The 16,219-nt window shown below is 24.7% G+C and overlaps 1 protein-coding gene across 3 annotated transcripts in view; it reads left to right on the forward strand.

Moving 5' to 3' along the window:
- The first annotated feature begins 26 nt into the window (after positions 1-26).
- Positions 27-16,219, forward strand: part of LOC136989285 (B-cell receptor CD22-like) — a 91,128-nt gene continuing 74,935 nt past the window's right edge. Inside the window, exon 1 of one of the 3 annotated variants that reach the window (XM_067287406.1) lies at positions 27-236. In XM_067287406.1, coding sequence (XP_067143507.1) covers positions 164-236 — 73 coding nt within the window. In that variant the 5' untranslated portion in view covers positions 27-163. The remainder of the gene's footprint in view (positions 237-16,219) is intronic. The other 2 variants (XM_067287405.1, XM_067287407.1) reach the window with 2 other exon arrangements.

Below are 16,219 nucleotides of genomic sequence, written 5' to 3' on the forward strand. Positions count from 1 at the left end.
TGAAGAGTCAGTAACCACAGCGCCACCTACTGACGTGACAGAAAAATGTTAGGAGAGCCGGCAGGTTACAGTTGTTGGTTGGCAGGATTAGTGTGAGGCCAGAGTATAGTAAAAGGCGGACTATACGAATGATGGTGGAGGCGAGTTAAATGAGGAAGGGGCTATGTTGCGTTGCAAATTGTCCTGTTTGCTTCTCTGCATCTATATCCTGATCGCTTGCATTTCTGAAGTTAAAGGTGAGTGAAAAATCCGTAAAAATCTTTTCGCACACTTTTAAAATTGATGAATGCTCTTGATGGTCATCCCGAAAGTGACAATGAGATGGTGTTCTCTCTCTGTGTGTTTTATTTTTGGCACTTTGCCTACTTTTTTCTATAAATAACTAGTCAATTCATACTTAGGAAATAGTCAGTTTCTTCGGTTCGAAACAGAGTCATTGACTTAATAAACTCCCAACACATCTTACATCATCCCAATTGATGCACATAAGATAGTGGATTTTAACTTATGATGATTGCAGACGTTAAAAGCTATCTTTGTACCTTTTTTTCCCTATCACCATTGGTCCAAGTTTTATTGAAAAGTCGTCTTTTGACATGTTGATATAGGAGTTTTCTGCCTCAATTGTATAATGGAAACCAATATTTTCTTATCTTCACCTAAGAGTCGCATATCTAGTCTATTCATAGGATCACATTCATTTGGACGAACGACATTGATTCGTATAAAAATTCTATTTTTGCTTTAGAAAGAGAGAGAGAGAGAGAGAGAGAGGAAGAGAGTTGACTTTGCAGAATTGAAGACATAAAGTACTGAGTTGTAAAATAAAAATAAAAAAAAGAAATGTGTGTGATTTACTTCATTTTTTCTCTCAATTACATATGAATTTATACGCTATAACATTACTTTTTTTTACTGAAAGATAAAGTTAAAAATAAAAAAAAAATAGTTTAAAATATAACCGTGTGAAGAATAGAGGAAGAGAGGATGTAGAGAGGAAGAAAAAAAAATGCAATCGAAACGTTGATATTTTATTCTACTTTTACTAGAAGGAAATGTTGTCAAAAGACAATGTTGTGTAATAACAGTGAGCAAAAGAAAATATTTGAATCAGTGACCCAGTAAAAAGGTCATTATAAGAAGGGAGGGTGGGTTATTCTTTGTTGCATTCAACTGTTTCAGATGCCATCAATCCGTAACCAATCCGTTTTTTTCTTGTTTTGTTTTGTTTTATTCCAGGTTCAAACACAGAAAATACAATATGGCCAAACTAAAATGAATATAAATCATTTATTAGATGGTTCCTAGTATCTTAATTATTTTAGGATAATCTAATTAAATTATTAATACAAATGCAATTAAAAAAAGTAATCAACATTAATCAAAATTATGGTTTAAGTATTTTATCACAATTTAAGACAGATTTTATTAATTTAAAAATTAAAAATAATAATGTAATTTTATTTTCAATTTTATAATTTAGTGATAAGATATTTTAAATTATTTAAAAATTAAGAGAGAAAAAATTTTTATATAAAAAAAAGTATTAAGAGGAATTATTATAAATTTATATTTATTTTAATCTTTCAGAAAACTTTTTTCTGTTTTTAAAAAATGTTTTAAAATTTTATAAATAGAATCAATAATGCTAACTTCCAATTAATATAGCATAAAAATTATTTTTACTTTAAAAAATGAAGTTCAATATTCTTAATTGCTTAAAAAAATTAATAAAAATTGATTTATAAAATAAACAATAATTTTATATCCTGTATCAGTTAAAATAATTAAAACATTTTACTCTATTGAAAAATTGCTCTATAAAATACATTTCCTTATCTGAAAATTAGGATTATATCCTTGAAGAATTCATCCACAAACATATATTTAACAATAGAATTGTTATTTCAAATAGTTCCTGTTTATTATTTATTTAATTTTTAATAAATTGTAAACATGAAGTCAACTATTTATTAATTTATTTTTAAATCTATGTTAAAATTTGCTATTTTAATCATTTATTTTGTCTTAATTACAATTAATCTTATGAAACTTTAAAATTTATCTTTATTACCTTCATTATCTCATTCTTATAAGACTTATAACCTTAACTATGATCTTAAACACAATTAAAATAATATAAAGCAGCTTAAAATTGTTAAAATTTGTTATTAAAAAACATTAAATTACTTAAATTTATCAAATTATCTTTAACACTTAAAACCTTATCCATGATTACAGGTATAATATGTGTAATAAACTGTTACAATCTTGAAATCAAAGTATTTTCAGCATTTTAAGAACAGTAAATTTAAATTATAAAATGGTTTTAATTATGGATCAACCATTGATGCTGTCTAAATTCAAGTAATTTGAATAGGATTCCCTATCTATAATATGAATCAAGAAATTCTGATAGCTTTATTTGTACACATTTTACTTGCAGTTGGTTGATATTGCTTACAAAGACTACCGAGAAATCCAAGCGGAATTAATTACAAGATTAAGGAAGTAAAGATAAGACAAAGAGGAAAGATGAAATTTGTTTACACACTTTATTGAGATGTTCTAAGTTTATCTCAGAGTTTGTTTGATTGTCTTGTTATTTTTATATAAAGCTAGAATCAATACTAAATTAAAAACTGTTATTTTAACAGATATTTCATTTAATTTTAAATCATTTAAAATTGTTTTCAAGCCAAAAGAATGAAAATTTTCATACTAAAAATATTGATATTAGGAAAAAAATAAATAAATAAATATTTTCTAAATAAAAGTTATTGAACTTTTTTTAAAATTTTGTAAAGTAATGTTGCTTCTTATTTTTGTTTCTTTGTAAAAACATAAAAATAAAACTTTCTTGTTATACCAAAACAAAAAGTACCCTTTCATAAAATCAATATTATTTTATTTTTTATTTTTATAAAAATAAATTTTTGTATAATTTTTTCTTTTAAAATTGTTCCATTTTATTCCTTTTTTTTACCTTATTTAAGTCAGGATAATTTACTTAATATTTTTAACAAATACGTTTAAATCTCACGTGTAGTGTGTATATTATCTTATAATTAATTTTTCACCCTCATATTATAAATATAAAATTTGCAAGTGATATTAATAAATATTGATTTTATTAAACAAAAAAATGAAGTATACAAGATAATGAAAAGGAAAAGATTTATTTTATAATATAATATTAAAAAGAATGAAATGTATTGACTCAAAAATTGTTGCTGTTACCTTCTGGTAAACAATCCATTCTAGAAAATTTAATAATATTAAAAACTAAATTTCGATAGGATTTCCGTATAGGATAAGTTCTAGATATTGTAGAAAGATTCACTATGATTGTAAAGATTGCAAAACGTAATCTATATGTTCATTCCCCTTAATATATTTTTCTACAGCTGTTCTAAATTTAAGTTAGTTTTTAAGAGTTTATGATAAAAAATATATTAATAAATGAGTAATTACTTTTCTAAGATTTGATACTTCATTGTTTATAAAGTGAAAAAAATAATTCTAAATGGCAACTAACATTCTACCTATTTGAATTAATTTAATATTGTCTTGACATTAGTGCATCAAAGTAAAGGAAATTAAGTTGTGGAGTTATCAAAGATATCAGAAATATGTATATTTATAGATGTTTCTGACATCATTGTTATCATTCTAGTATTATTAATGACTCTAAAACTTAATTTCCTTATTTTTGAAGTATTAAAATTAAATATTAAACTTATTTAAATAAATATAACAACAGCTACCGTTTAGAAATACTTTTTCATCATGGCAGAGATGATTTTAACGAAAATTTCTAATGAAAAATCACAAATGACACATCAAATCTTCGGAAATAATTACTCATCTCTCTATTAGGAACTGTTAAAAACTGTTTTAAATTTAGAAGCTGTGGATAAAAGAAATATGAAAATTTTATACGATCAAAAATTAAATTATTCATGACGATTGAAGGATAGAAGTTATTAAAAAGTATGTAACTTATATATAGAAGAGAGAATGTTGAGGCTATAAAAGAAATCAATTCAACATCGATTCCAGAAGAGCTGAAATGTTTAAGAAGCGTGTAATATATATTTTGACACAATTTTGTATAATTTAATAAACGTAAAATAATTTAAATACGATAAAATTCTAATATGTATGTACGAGGTATGTATGTATTAAATATAGTACTGCATTTATTAAAATATCAAAGTATAAAAATATATAAAGGAATGATGTAAGAATATTTTGCGACAAAAAATGGAAGACAATAAGAATTTAAATAAGAATTTTTAATTAAAAACTTCATTTTAAAAGTGTTTTTAACAGTGGAATTTCTATTACAGTTGTTCTTTTTTGAGGGGTGAAGTAATTTTCATTCAAGATGCTTTTTATTGTAACGTGTTAAGAATCGCCTTCTTCTTCAACAAAAATTATAATATTTATAAATTTCCTTATGCAAAGTAGTTTTTTATGAGGTTTTAAGTGAGCAAGAACGTTTCAAATTCTTTTTTTATCATTACAAAAATGATAGAGACGTGACAAGTTGTGTTAAGGTTAAGACAAATGATAACTTACTCACAGGATCATTCATATACAAAGTTATAGAAAGTAAGCAATTTATATGATTAAAACTCTAAAAACCACTTACAAAAGAGGGAGAAATTGAATTGAAAAGTAATATTTTAGAATTGATCAATTTTTAAATGGTTAAAGTTTAAAAAAAAATTAAATAAAAAAATATATAACTTAAACGTCAACTTTAACAGCGTGATACATAAAATAAATGAGTTTTTAAGTTACGATTTGAACGTGATATCGGATAGATAATATCAAAATTGATACACTAAAGAAAACTGATTTTACTCGCAGCTATAAAATCGATCAAGGAGATTTAACAAAATAAGTTTAGAATTTAAGAGTGATTTATTAATATGGATGCTTCGTAAAAACAGCCAACTAGTAGGTCACGATCTACCTGAAGATGCGAGCTGTATTAATAAATAATGCATAAATTTTGTATATTTTAAAAGGTTGATAAGCACGTTTTTTTATTTTAATTATAAATATAATATAAATATTATTAAATTAATAATGATTTGTTGGATATTTCAATAGTAGAATAAACTCATTAAATGAATTTTAGGTAAGTTTACTTACAAAATTCCTTTAATTTTAATGCACATGGTTTAAAATTTTCGTAAATTATGAAATTGAATGTAAACACCTCGCAAATCTTTAAGCATAATTCAAAGAAAATATCTATTTGTTTCTATATTCAATTTAGTAACCATCTCAATGAAGATGATCATTAAAACATTATCCAAAATAAGCATTACATTGGAAATTCCAAGCATAACTTCTTCATTTAGAAGTTGATTTAATTTAAGTAGGATTATTTAATTTACTAAAACTTAAATTATTCTTCATTCAATATGATAATAAAATAAAGTGTCATCCTACAACAAACAACCTTTGATTTTTGCATCTTACTATGTTTTATCAATACAAGAAGTGAATTTCTTTACGTCATAAACAAAGATAAACATTGTAATTTTTTTCTGAATAAATTACAAGATGTTAATTCTAGAATTCAATCACTTTTTCCCCTTCTTTAAATATATATAATCAACAAAAATAAAGAAATAAGTTGAATGTGCATTTAGGAATAGTTCAATTCCTAATCTATAATGGATGAAAAAAAAGCAATCACATTTAAAAAATAATGGTTTCTTGCCTTAAATAAGTATAAAATCTAATTTATTTTGATAATATTAGCTCCATTTTATCTAAATCTTTTATTATATTTAGTTTTTTTCTTCAGTAAAGAATGAATTAAATAAAATAAATAGATATAATTATGTTTATAGTCTCCCACATATTCAATTATTCTCTTTTTGTTTCTTTTTACTTAATCAATTATAAGTAAATAAATTTTCTTATATTCATTTTAAATAAAAATTGTAAATAAAATACAATTTTATAAAAATTTGTATTAAAATGTAATATTTTAAAGAAATTTTCTAATAAATATTAGTAAATTATATAAATATTTGTCACAATTATATATAACTTTCTTACTAATTAATTTATAAACATTGTAAATTAATTAAGTATAATTTTATAAAATTATATTATAAATAAATAAATAAATAAATTCAAATGGTATTCTTGAATTTAAGAAAAAAAAACATTTTAACATATTAAAAAATAAATAAATTTTAGTTTAGTAAGCAAGGTTTTTCCAACTGATATTAAACACTTTTCCCTCTCCTTCCTTCCTCCTTAAGAAATAATTACATTTAATCCTATAAATAGTATATTTATTAAAATATTATTTAAAGAATTTAATAATTAAAAAAATTAAATATATAATATTTTTAATATTAAAACTTTTCTAATTATGTCTCTAAAACTGTTCAAGCCCATTCAAAGACATTGGCTTACTTCCAATGGGTTTTAATTTATCAACACCACGTTATAATTATGAAAATATTTGTTTGGTATTTTCAGTTGTTCAAAAATTTTTGGCTAAACATCAAAATATTGTAATTAAGGTATGGATTTCATACATTAATCACATTGCTTTAAATATTGTTGTTTTAAATATTTAAAATCTTTCTGGAAAGAACAATTTAATTAAGTAAGATTATTTATTTAAATAAATCTATACAACTTTTAGTAATAATTTATTTTATATACATGTTGTATATATATATATATATATATATATATATTTAAATATTTATTATACATTTTATAAGATGACTTACTCCTATTCATAGTAGAGTGTACTTCAAAAAATAAAAGAGAAACTCATCTTCTATTTTTAGTGCTTCACGGTTTTTTTGAAGTATTTTTTTCCCTTGAATTTTTCTACTAGATTTTTTTAGATGTATTTAATTTCCACGTCTTTTATACTCGAGTTTTCTCTACTATTTTCATTAATTCATTTCGAATGTAATTAAATCTTCGAATCCGAGTTTTGTATACAATTTTAAAAAGTTTATTTCCGAATATTTTTTTTTTGTATATGTGTATGTTTTGTGCTTACAATGAAATATTACAGAGTAGAAAAAAAGAAAAAAAATAGGGAAAGATGTACAACGTATTTTAGGGGCAAGAAGCGAAGATGTTCACCAAACTGGAAATGTTACATCGAACCTCAGAAATTTAACGTTAGCAAGACCAAGTAATGGCTGACCTACCTCTTCGATAATGGCGCAAGGTCTTCTCGTGAAACAAAAGACTCATTACTGACGCCATTAACACGGTCCGACGACTGACAAGTTCGTTCCTACTTCATTTTCTTCCTGGATGTCATGTTCTGTAATCATCATCTTTCATAGACAGAAGGAAGAATTATGGATAATATCTGTCTGCAATCTTCTGTTTCTCATTCAAAGAATTTTGGAGGAGGGAAATATAATAATAATATTAAAAAAATTGTTACAAATATTAGCAGAATTGCGATTCCTCTCGAGAAATTTCGTGTATTTTATATAAATCCATCCTATCTCTATCCCATTACGGAAGTAGGAGTCAATTAAACATCATTAGTTGGTTACACCATAAAAAAAGGAAAAAAATATCAAATGAATACCGATAACTTTCTTTGATAAATGTAAAATTATCAATCATTCCTGTCCGGAATAATTTGCTTTCATAATAAAATTTTAATGTTATTACTTGATTTTTTGATTGGAAACAAATATGATGTTAATAATCAAGTTTTTTTTAATGTAAAATTTACAAATTGATGCTATTTTAAACTAATTACACCATGTTAAACAATTCAAAGCGCACTGTTTTGTTGTTCAAAGAGATTGTAAGTAACTTTAAATTTTTGATAATTGAAATAAATAAATTTTTGCATATTGATCGATTTATTTTCTGTCGATTATTATATTTAAATCAACTGCATCTCTGCAGTTTCTTTTTCTTCGTCTCTTTTTTAAAAAAAATGGAAGTGATAGAATCAGAGATGTTGTCTTTGATCGCACTGATGATGTATTCTCTATCTGATCTTCCTTTGGGACATTTCCAACCCTCATCTATATCTTATCTCCTTTGTGTAAAAGAAATATTTGTCATAGACTCATTTCCATGATCAATTCCACGTTTGCTTATAAATATATTCTTTTCACTTAAAAAAAAATATTTATTTATTTCTAAATAAAAACATGAATATAAATTTATACTTTTCTTTATGATTATGTTGCCTAATATAAACGTCTATAAGAAAGTATAAACTTGTTTTCTCTTTATAATATATATATATATATATATCTAAAATTCAGTTGACCATAAGGATTAAATTATCTTCAAATTATGATTTTTATTACGTTTCTACTCATTTAGAACATAGAAAAACGCGGTTAACATTTTAAACAGAAAATATATTTAATTTTTTAAAAGAAAAATTAAATATATTTTCTTTGGTATTTCTTTGGTATCTAAATATATTTTCTGTTTAAAATGAATAACTGTATATACTAATAATTTAGTCTTTATTATGTCTGAATATTCGATCGTTAGTAATGTTGTAGAGATGACTATTAGCAAAGGAGAAGGTACTAAAAGTATCGATAAATTCCATTTTTGATTTTGGATCATTCTGGCAGTTAACAGGTGTCATTCCGAGAAAAGAAAAGAATTATTAACATTAAAACTTTTTCCAAAATGATAGCTATTAACTGTTGTAACAGATATGCTGTACAGAATGTTACAGAGTGTGTTACAAAACCCCGGACCACAGAAAACATAAGAGCTAGAATAAAAAGAGTGAATGCAACAATCGACTGTGATAAATGAATTTCAGGGGGAGGCACTAAAACTCTAGAGGTAGTAGTAATTGAAGTTAAGTAAGGTATTATGCAAAAAAGAAGCAGAATAATAATAATTATTGACGTGATTACAAAAATTACATTTGGGAAAAGTCTCACCCCAAATTAGTAAACAATAGAAAAACTGAACATCGACTTTTTCATCACTCAGCAATTACAAAGATCATTTATTGCTCACAAAATCGCAACTACTCTCGATGGGAAAATAGCAACATTTACAGGTGATAGCAAATGGACGACAAGTGGAAGCGCAAGAGATTGGGCACACAAACAAAATATGACGCAATCGTGATTAGTAGCAATACCCTCATCGCTGTGCAGTGGTGCGTTATCCTATGGGCAAAACGGGCAATCTCCTGGGGCCCCACTTACAGGGGGTTTCAAACCAATCTTTTATTAGAAAATATTTTCCCAGAAAAATTTCCTCGAAGAAAAATGTCCGAAGTCAACATCGTACATGGGGCTCCCTAATTCAAATTTGTACGGGCCCCACGAAGCTATAACGCGCCACTGTCACTGTGTCGCACGTTACAGATAAAATAAAGTTAACACTCTTATACACTCAACAAAAATATTTATATATTGGGCTGTTAAGCTGAGAATACATTTATGTATAGTAGCAAAAAAGACTAGTGCACGTTCATTAATATGGTACCACAGTTAATATATGAACACATTTAACAATACACAGAATCAATCAATAATGCACACTTCATAATAAATATTTAAATGTTTAACAAACTCTTTGCAACAATATATTCAGGGATTGAACAACATTTATTCAATAATACACATTCAGATATTCTATAAAAATTCATGCAGCGATATATTAAAATATTCATATTATAGTAAAAATAATTTTATTGTACTGTTTATATTATAAAAATTTAATTCTGAATTATAAAATTTTAACTTCTTGAGACTTTTGTAAAGATTGCCTTTCTTTTTATTTTCCTCTCTGAAACTTTACGAGTTATTTATAGAACTACAGTGGTGTTAAAGTTTTAAATTTAAATAATTCTATTTAATATTTAATAAATTCATAATATTAAATTTATTTATCCGTAAATTTACACATAATAAATTTAAATTTTCTGAAGTTTAAAATTTTAGTGAAAATTTCCGTAAGAAATAAACTTATGAAACCATTGATTTAATAATTAGATCAAGGGATTAGTTAATATTATTTTATCGAATTATTCTTTAATGGATTAGGCCAATGATTTAAAAAAATAGACAAATTAATTATAACAGTTACTTAAAATAGTCAAATTTTACAAAGTGCAACATTCATACTTTTCGAAAGGTTATCTGTTTTTCAAGTAGGGGGACATAACTGATTTTCACAGTTGAGTTAAACTAAAAATAATAACTTGTGTCTGTGATTCAACAGGAAGTGCAATTTAAGTCTGAGCAAAGGAAAGGATAGAAAACGCGTAATCTGTCCCAGCATATAAATAGAAATACGGGCAAAAAGCCAGAAGCTATCAAGACGCTGACAACGCGGATGTCAAGAAAACCTACGAAACGCTCCCATAAAAGTCTTCGAAAAGTAAAATGCATCACTTCCTTTCTTCAAATTGACAATTTTTTCCACTAAAGCAAAGAATCGATTAGTAAAAGAATCGAATAGTTCACTTAATCGATTATAATGTAACTCATGCTTAATAATTTTTCAAGTATTGTCATCTTCATCATCAACCATATCCTGTTTTATTCAAACAGTTAAATTTCCTGTTTGTAATTAGGAGCATTGACACTATTATTTTTCTTATCTACTTGCGATTAATTGATTTAAATGCATGAATCAGCATTAAGTTTGTAAATTTAGCTGTTGCCTGAATCAATTTTTATAAACGAAGTTCAATGTATGATACGTTTTTTCTTTAATAGAAATTGAATTGTTTTATATTTTATTTTCTTAAATATGTATATAAATTTTATAAACACGTTTTAAATGTTATAAGATTAAATATCAAACCCTCCAACTTGTCATTCAACTTCGCAAATGTCATTCGAGTCAACTAGCAAGAAGCTAAATCCAGCTGTCATTTCGTCATCCTTTGGATTTTCCAAAGTGTCAGTGAGATTTACAACTGGAAAAGTACTGTTTCCATAACTTTGGAAATATTTTAACAGAAATCTCCTATTGAAACTAGAATCTTCAAGGATAAAAAGAAAACAAACAAAAAATAAAACCTATCTTGCTTACAAATATATCCATTCTGCATCGAAGTATGGACTTAATTTTCATCTATTTTTTTAAAAATAATATGTATACATCTCTATATATATTTTTTCCTATCATCTTGTGCCGAAAAATAAATATTTCATTTTAATCCTTTACTCAAACTTTTCTATGAATAATGAACATTGCTGTATACTGTTTTTAGTACAGTTTGATAGTTCTTCTTTCAGATTTATGTTGTAACAAAATTTAAGTATTACACATCCGTTCCATTTACTTGATTTATGCTAAATATAAACAATGGTGCAAATGATGTACTGCACTGGTTTAGCTCTATATCTATTTATATATTTCTCTAAAAAACGTCATTTTCTTTTTGTTTTTTTTTATGGATCAATCTTCGACTGATATTTTCTGATGGTTGATAGTCACGGTGAGAAGGCAAGACTTGTCTAGCAGACAGAAAAAAGAAAAGAGGTCGCATCAACTTCCTGTCTAAGTCACGTGGCTAAGTGCCAAGCCTCAATGGAATCTTCATTATTTCATGAGAGCCAAACCCAGTAGAGAAGTGAAGCAATGATGGTCTGCTACAATAGACAGTAACCTTGGTTGACAAACCTGAACTACAAGAAGGTACAGTGGTACCAGATGACCCATAAACGATGTCGATTGTATTGTGCAACAGGATCTTTCATACTTTCATTTAGAGCTTCCTATTTTGGCGAAGTAATCATGGTGTCCAACGTTTTGGTTACCTTAGTAACAGGATATTTGCCAAGTTCTTTGAGAAAACAGAACTGGCAATAGTTGATGGCACTCTGTAATGAAATCAACTACTACGGTAAATAATTAATTTAACAAACAAACAAACATTATTTTTGTTGAGATAATATAAATTTTGCAAGAGTTTACTTTACAATTTAATAAGTTGACGTCGAAAATTTATAAATAGTTTTTCTATTTCTTTTTCTTTTAAAAATGGAACAAGTTTCAACTTGTTAACTGTAAAGTAAATAAACTGGTTTATGTTAGTCTGGTTTCCTTTGAAAAAGTATGACGTGAATAATTCTTATTTTTGGAAAAATTTAAAAATAAAAATGATTAAAAACAAAAAGAAGAGAAAAGAATGTCTGAAAGCCAAAAATATATTTTTTAATTATTTAATTTTTAACATATTTCAATTTTCTTTGAGAATTTTAAAATATTTTAATAACGTATTTTAATTTTTTTTAAAAAAATATTCTTATAAAATTCTTGAAGGAGGAGTTTTTAAATGGAATTTTTTTACAGATTTTCTTATACAATAATTATAAATTTTTTTAACTTAAAAAAGAAAATAATTCTAAAAATATTTTTGTACATCTTTTTGTAAATAAGCTATTCAGACTTTCTTTTTAGTTTTTAAAAAATAATTTTAATAATAATATACGAAAACAGTTAATTAAATGTTCTAGAATCTGTAACCAGGTGAAGTGAACAGGTTCATTAATATATGTTCTTTTTTTTATAAACATGAATAATTTCTAGAAATGACTTTGAAAATCAATTTGTTTTTCTACCTTTCCACCATTTCCTTTATATTTTACTTCATTTCTTTGTCAATATTTTTGATGTTTGCAGTCATCTCCATGTTTTAATTTCAGTTTTACATATTTTCTATGCAGTTAAAATTAATATATGATTTGTTTTTAAGTTAAAAAAGTTATAATAAACAGCTGAAGTTATATGAAGTAAATTTTATTACTTAAATTGTAAGAAATGATATGTGTTTGCGCATTATATATTCTTTGTAATAAAATATAAATTTAATAAATTTATAATTATTTTTAAAAATAAAATAACTTTTTCAATTATATTTAAGTTTCCTCAAGGAATTCGTTTCCAAAAATCAGTTCTATTTTAATCCGTTTTGGGTTTAAATTGAAAGGATTTGCATATGAACAGTTACGTCTACATTTGTATTCTAAAGTGTAATTTTAGAAAAATATTTAAATTCTTTCGTCACATTGAATGAAATACAGAAAGTAATAATATAATTATAATATATAAATAGTTTTTCTTCTAAAAAATTAATAAAAATAGGGGCAAAAAGTAAGTTAGTTAAAACAGGAAAAATACTTTAATTTTCGTACAGTTGCGATCAGTTTTAAGGAGATTATCAAGTTTTTTTTACGTATTAAAATTATAAGAAATGCTGTAGAAAAGTTAAATTTATTAATTAAAAAGTATACTTTACAAAAATAATAAGCATTTAACTTATGGTTTAGGTAGTTAATAATACATAAATGCATTTATTTTATGGCATATGTTAGTTCGTATGTAATTTCACACGTAGAGTTGAAAGTTATTTCACTAAGACACGCTTATCTAACCTTGTATTCAGTCTGTAAATGCAGTAAGTTTAAAGCTTGGAGTTAACAGAAATTTCAGCATTGGTGATGTGCCAAACATCGAAAGAATCTTAATTATATCACGTTGGCAGACCCTTTTCAAGGTATAATTTACTACTTTACTTATTTTCAAATAGCACAAAGTAGTAAAAAATAGTTGGAAAATTAGCATATTAGGGCCCGCTGTGGAAGACAAAATGGAAAAATAAATTCTGAAACTAAGTAAGTTGCAAGCTACTTGACAGGGCGAGAACTTATTCTTAGATGTTGTCACATCCTTCTAGGAGTCACCAACTGAAAACAGATCGGAGGATAGTGATTTAGAATAATAATTTCGATCGTATTCTGCTTCATGTTGAATTTAAAATATCGATTTTCAGTATCACAACTCAAGCAAATGAATGCGAATGTTATCTGTTCCATAATACGCTCTTGTAATCCGTCATTGATAGGTTAACATCAATCAGAGCATTCTATGAAGAGATTGTTTGCAATTTTCAGATAAAAAAAAAATAAATAAAAAACTGTAAAAATATTAAATAAATGAATAAAAATTTAAAATTTTTGTAAATATTTTCTTTAATTCCTGCAAATAATTCTTTTTTCAGATAATATTTTACTATTTAAAAACTCAAAGTAACTAATTATGTTTTAAAAAATTTAAATTAAATTATTCAATTTTTAATTTGTATTTTAAAAATATTCAAAATAACTCTTTTAAAAGAAATTAAATAATTAACATTTCCTAATGATTAAAATTCATTGTTAAATTATTCAAAAATAATTTTGATTTTGAAAATATTTTATAATCATTATCATTGTTCTCATTGGAAATATTTAAAGTTTTTATATTTAATTTGACTCATAAAAATTAATTAAAAATAAAATAATTAAATAAATGTAAATTATTATTTTAAATATATTTTTAAGCTTAATAATTATAAATAAAGAAAATAATAATTTTATTTATTTGTGTTTTAGTTTTAATTATATATTTTAGTATATTAATTTGAACTGAGATATTCATGTTTATAATAATTTTTTTTTATAATTTACTGGAAACTTAACATTTTAATAACTTTATATTAATTATTTTATTTATTTTTCTAAAACATTTTATCAGCATTCCTTACTTTTTAGGCCTCTATTTTTCCTGACGTTTAAATTTTAATATAAGTTACTTTAACAAGTGTCTAATGAAGTATTTAGGAACCACAACATTTACTTTACAAACAAATAATTTGTTTAATATTAATTGAAAGGTTTATAACTATTTTATAACTTAATGATTAGTTAAAAATGTCTTTATTTTATTTTTAACTATAACATATTTTTTAAAAATCTTTTAAATATCTTTAATAAATTAAGTAATTATAAAAAAATTGATTTTTAATGTAATTTATGAACTTCAAAGTCGGAAAATATTTTTTAAAATAATATTTTAATCGTTTAAAATTTAAAGTAATAAATTAATCTTTCTCTTTCTATCTCTATTTCTGTTTTTTTTTCTCTCTCTCTTACTATCTCTCTTTTTCTCTCTTTCTCTGTTTTCTCTCTTTCTTCCTCTTTCTCTCTTTCTCTCCCTGTCTCTGTATTTTTAATTTAATAAAATTATTTATAAATAAGTTTATAAATTTAAAAACATATATAGAAATTAATTAATAATGAACATATAAAAGATTATCGAAAACCCTTTCGTTTATATGAATTAAAATATCTACTTACTCATATTTTATATTATCCTTAAAATAGCAAAAATATTATATTGAGAACGCAAATATATACGTAAAAATTATGTTTTATTATAAGAAATCAATTAATGAAACAAATTATAAGTAGCAGAAGCAAGTGGATAGTCTTTTAGTAATAACAAAAGTGACTAGAACTACGTGTTGCAGATCGCTCTTCTGGTTCTATTGCTTCTGTTTCGATTCATACAGAATGAAATTCCTATCCTGTTAAGGTGTGATAAGCTAGATCCGTGCATCCTCCGGAAAATTGATGGATCCTAAGTATGTTAAGTTACATATAAAGAAGTCAAACTTAAACTCTTAATTTTAAACTTTGCATTTATAGACCATGCATCATTAAAATTAATAATTTATAAATACGCAATTTATAAAATTTAATATGATTTTTATTCAAATAATGAATTATTGTTCTAATATTCTATTAAAATCATAAATTATAATTTAAGTTTATATATTGAATAAGAATCGATCCGAGAACTTCTGAGAATTTCCAGTTATTTTGTATGGACCGTTAGGAATTATTTATAAATTTTTGTGTAATTTCAACAAGAATTTTGTGTTTTCAACCTGCTTTACGTAAATATAGCTCTTCATAATTCGATTTAATTATTTCAATCCACTTAAAAAAAGCTTTACATCCTAGATATTCGGCTTTTCATTATTGCATATTGAAGCTGGAGCAATGCAGCTGCATTAGCGTGAATTAGTTTATATTTAGAAATATAAATCACTTTTAAAAACTTTATTTATTGTATCTAGAATAATTATAAAAATATTTAGATGGCCCAAATCGTTTGTTTTTAGTAAATATTTTTATTGCATTCTTAGCCAGCAGTTTTACTTCTGACTAAGCTACTTCGATATTACATTCATTACGCTCGATAATTCTGTCATTTTTGTTATAATTATTTGATATTTTTTTAAATAAGGTAGCTGTACAATATTATACAGACTGGCTACACTCACAAGTCGTAAAATCGTGAACAGGAAAGGCTAAAGAATTGATCCAAACATCTCTTCATCCAGCAGATGCATATG

This window comes from Centruroides vittatus, unplaced genomic scaffold, assembly GCF_030686945.1.
Source record: "Centruroides vittatus isolate TY-2023 unplaced genomic scaffold, ASM3068694v2 scaffold_464, whole genome shotgun sequence".
In the NCBI taxonomy this organism is placed as follows: domain Eukaryota; kingdom Metazoa; phylum Arthropoda; class Arachnida; order Scorpiones; family Buthidae; genus Centruroides; species Centruroides vittatus.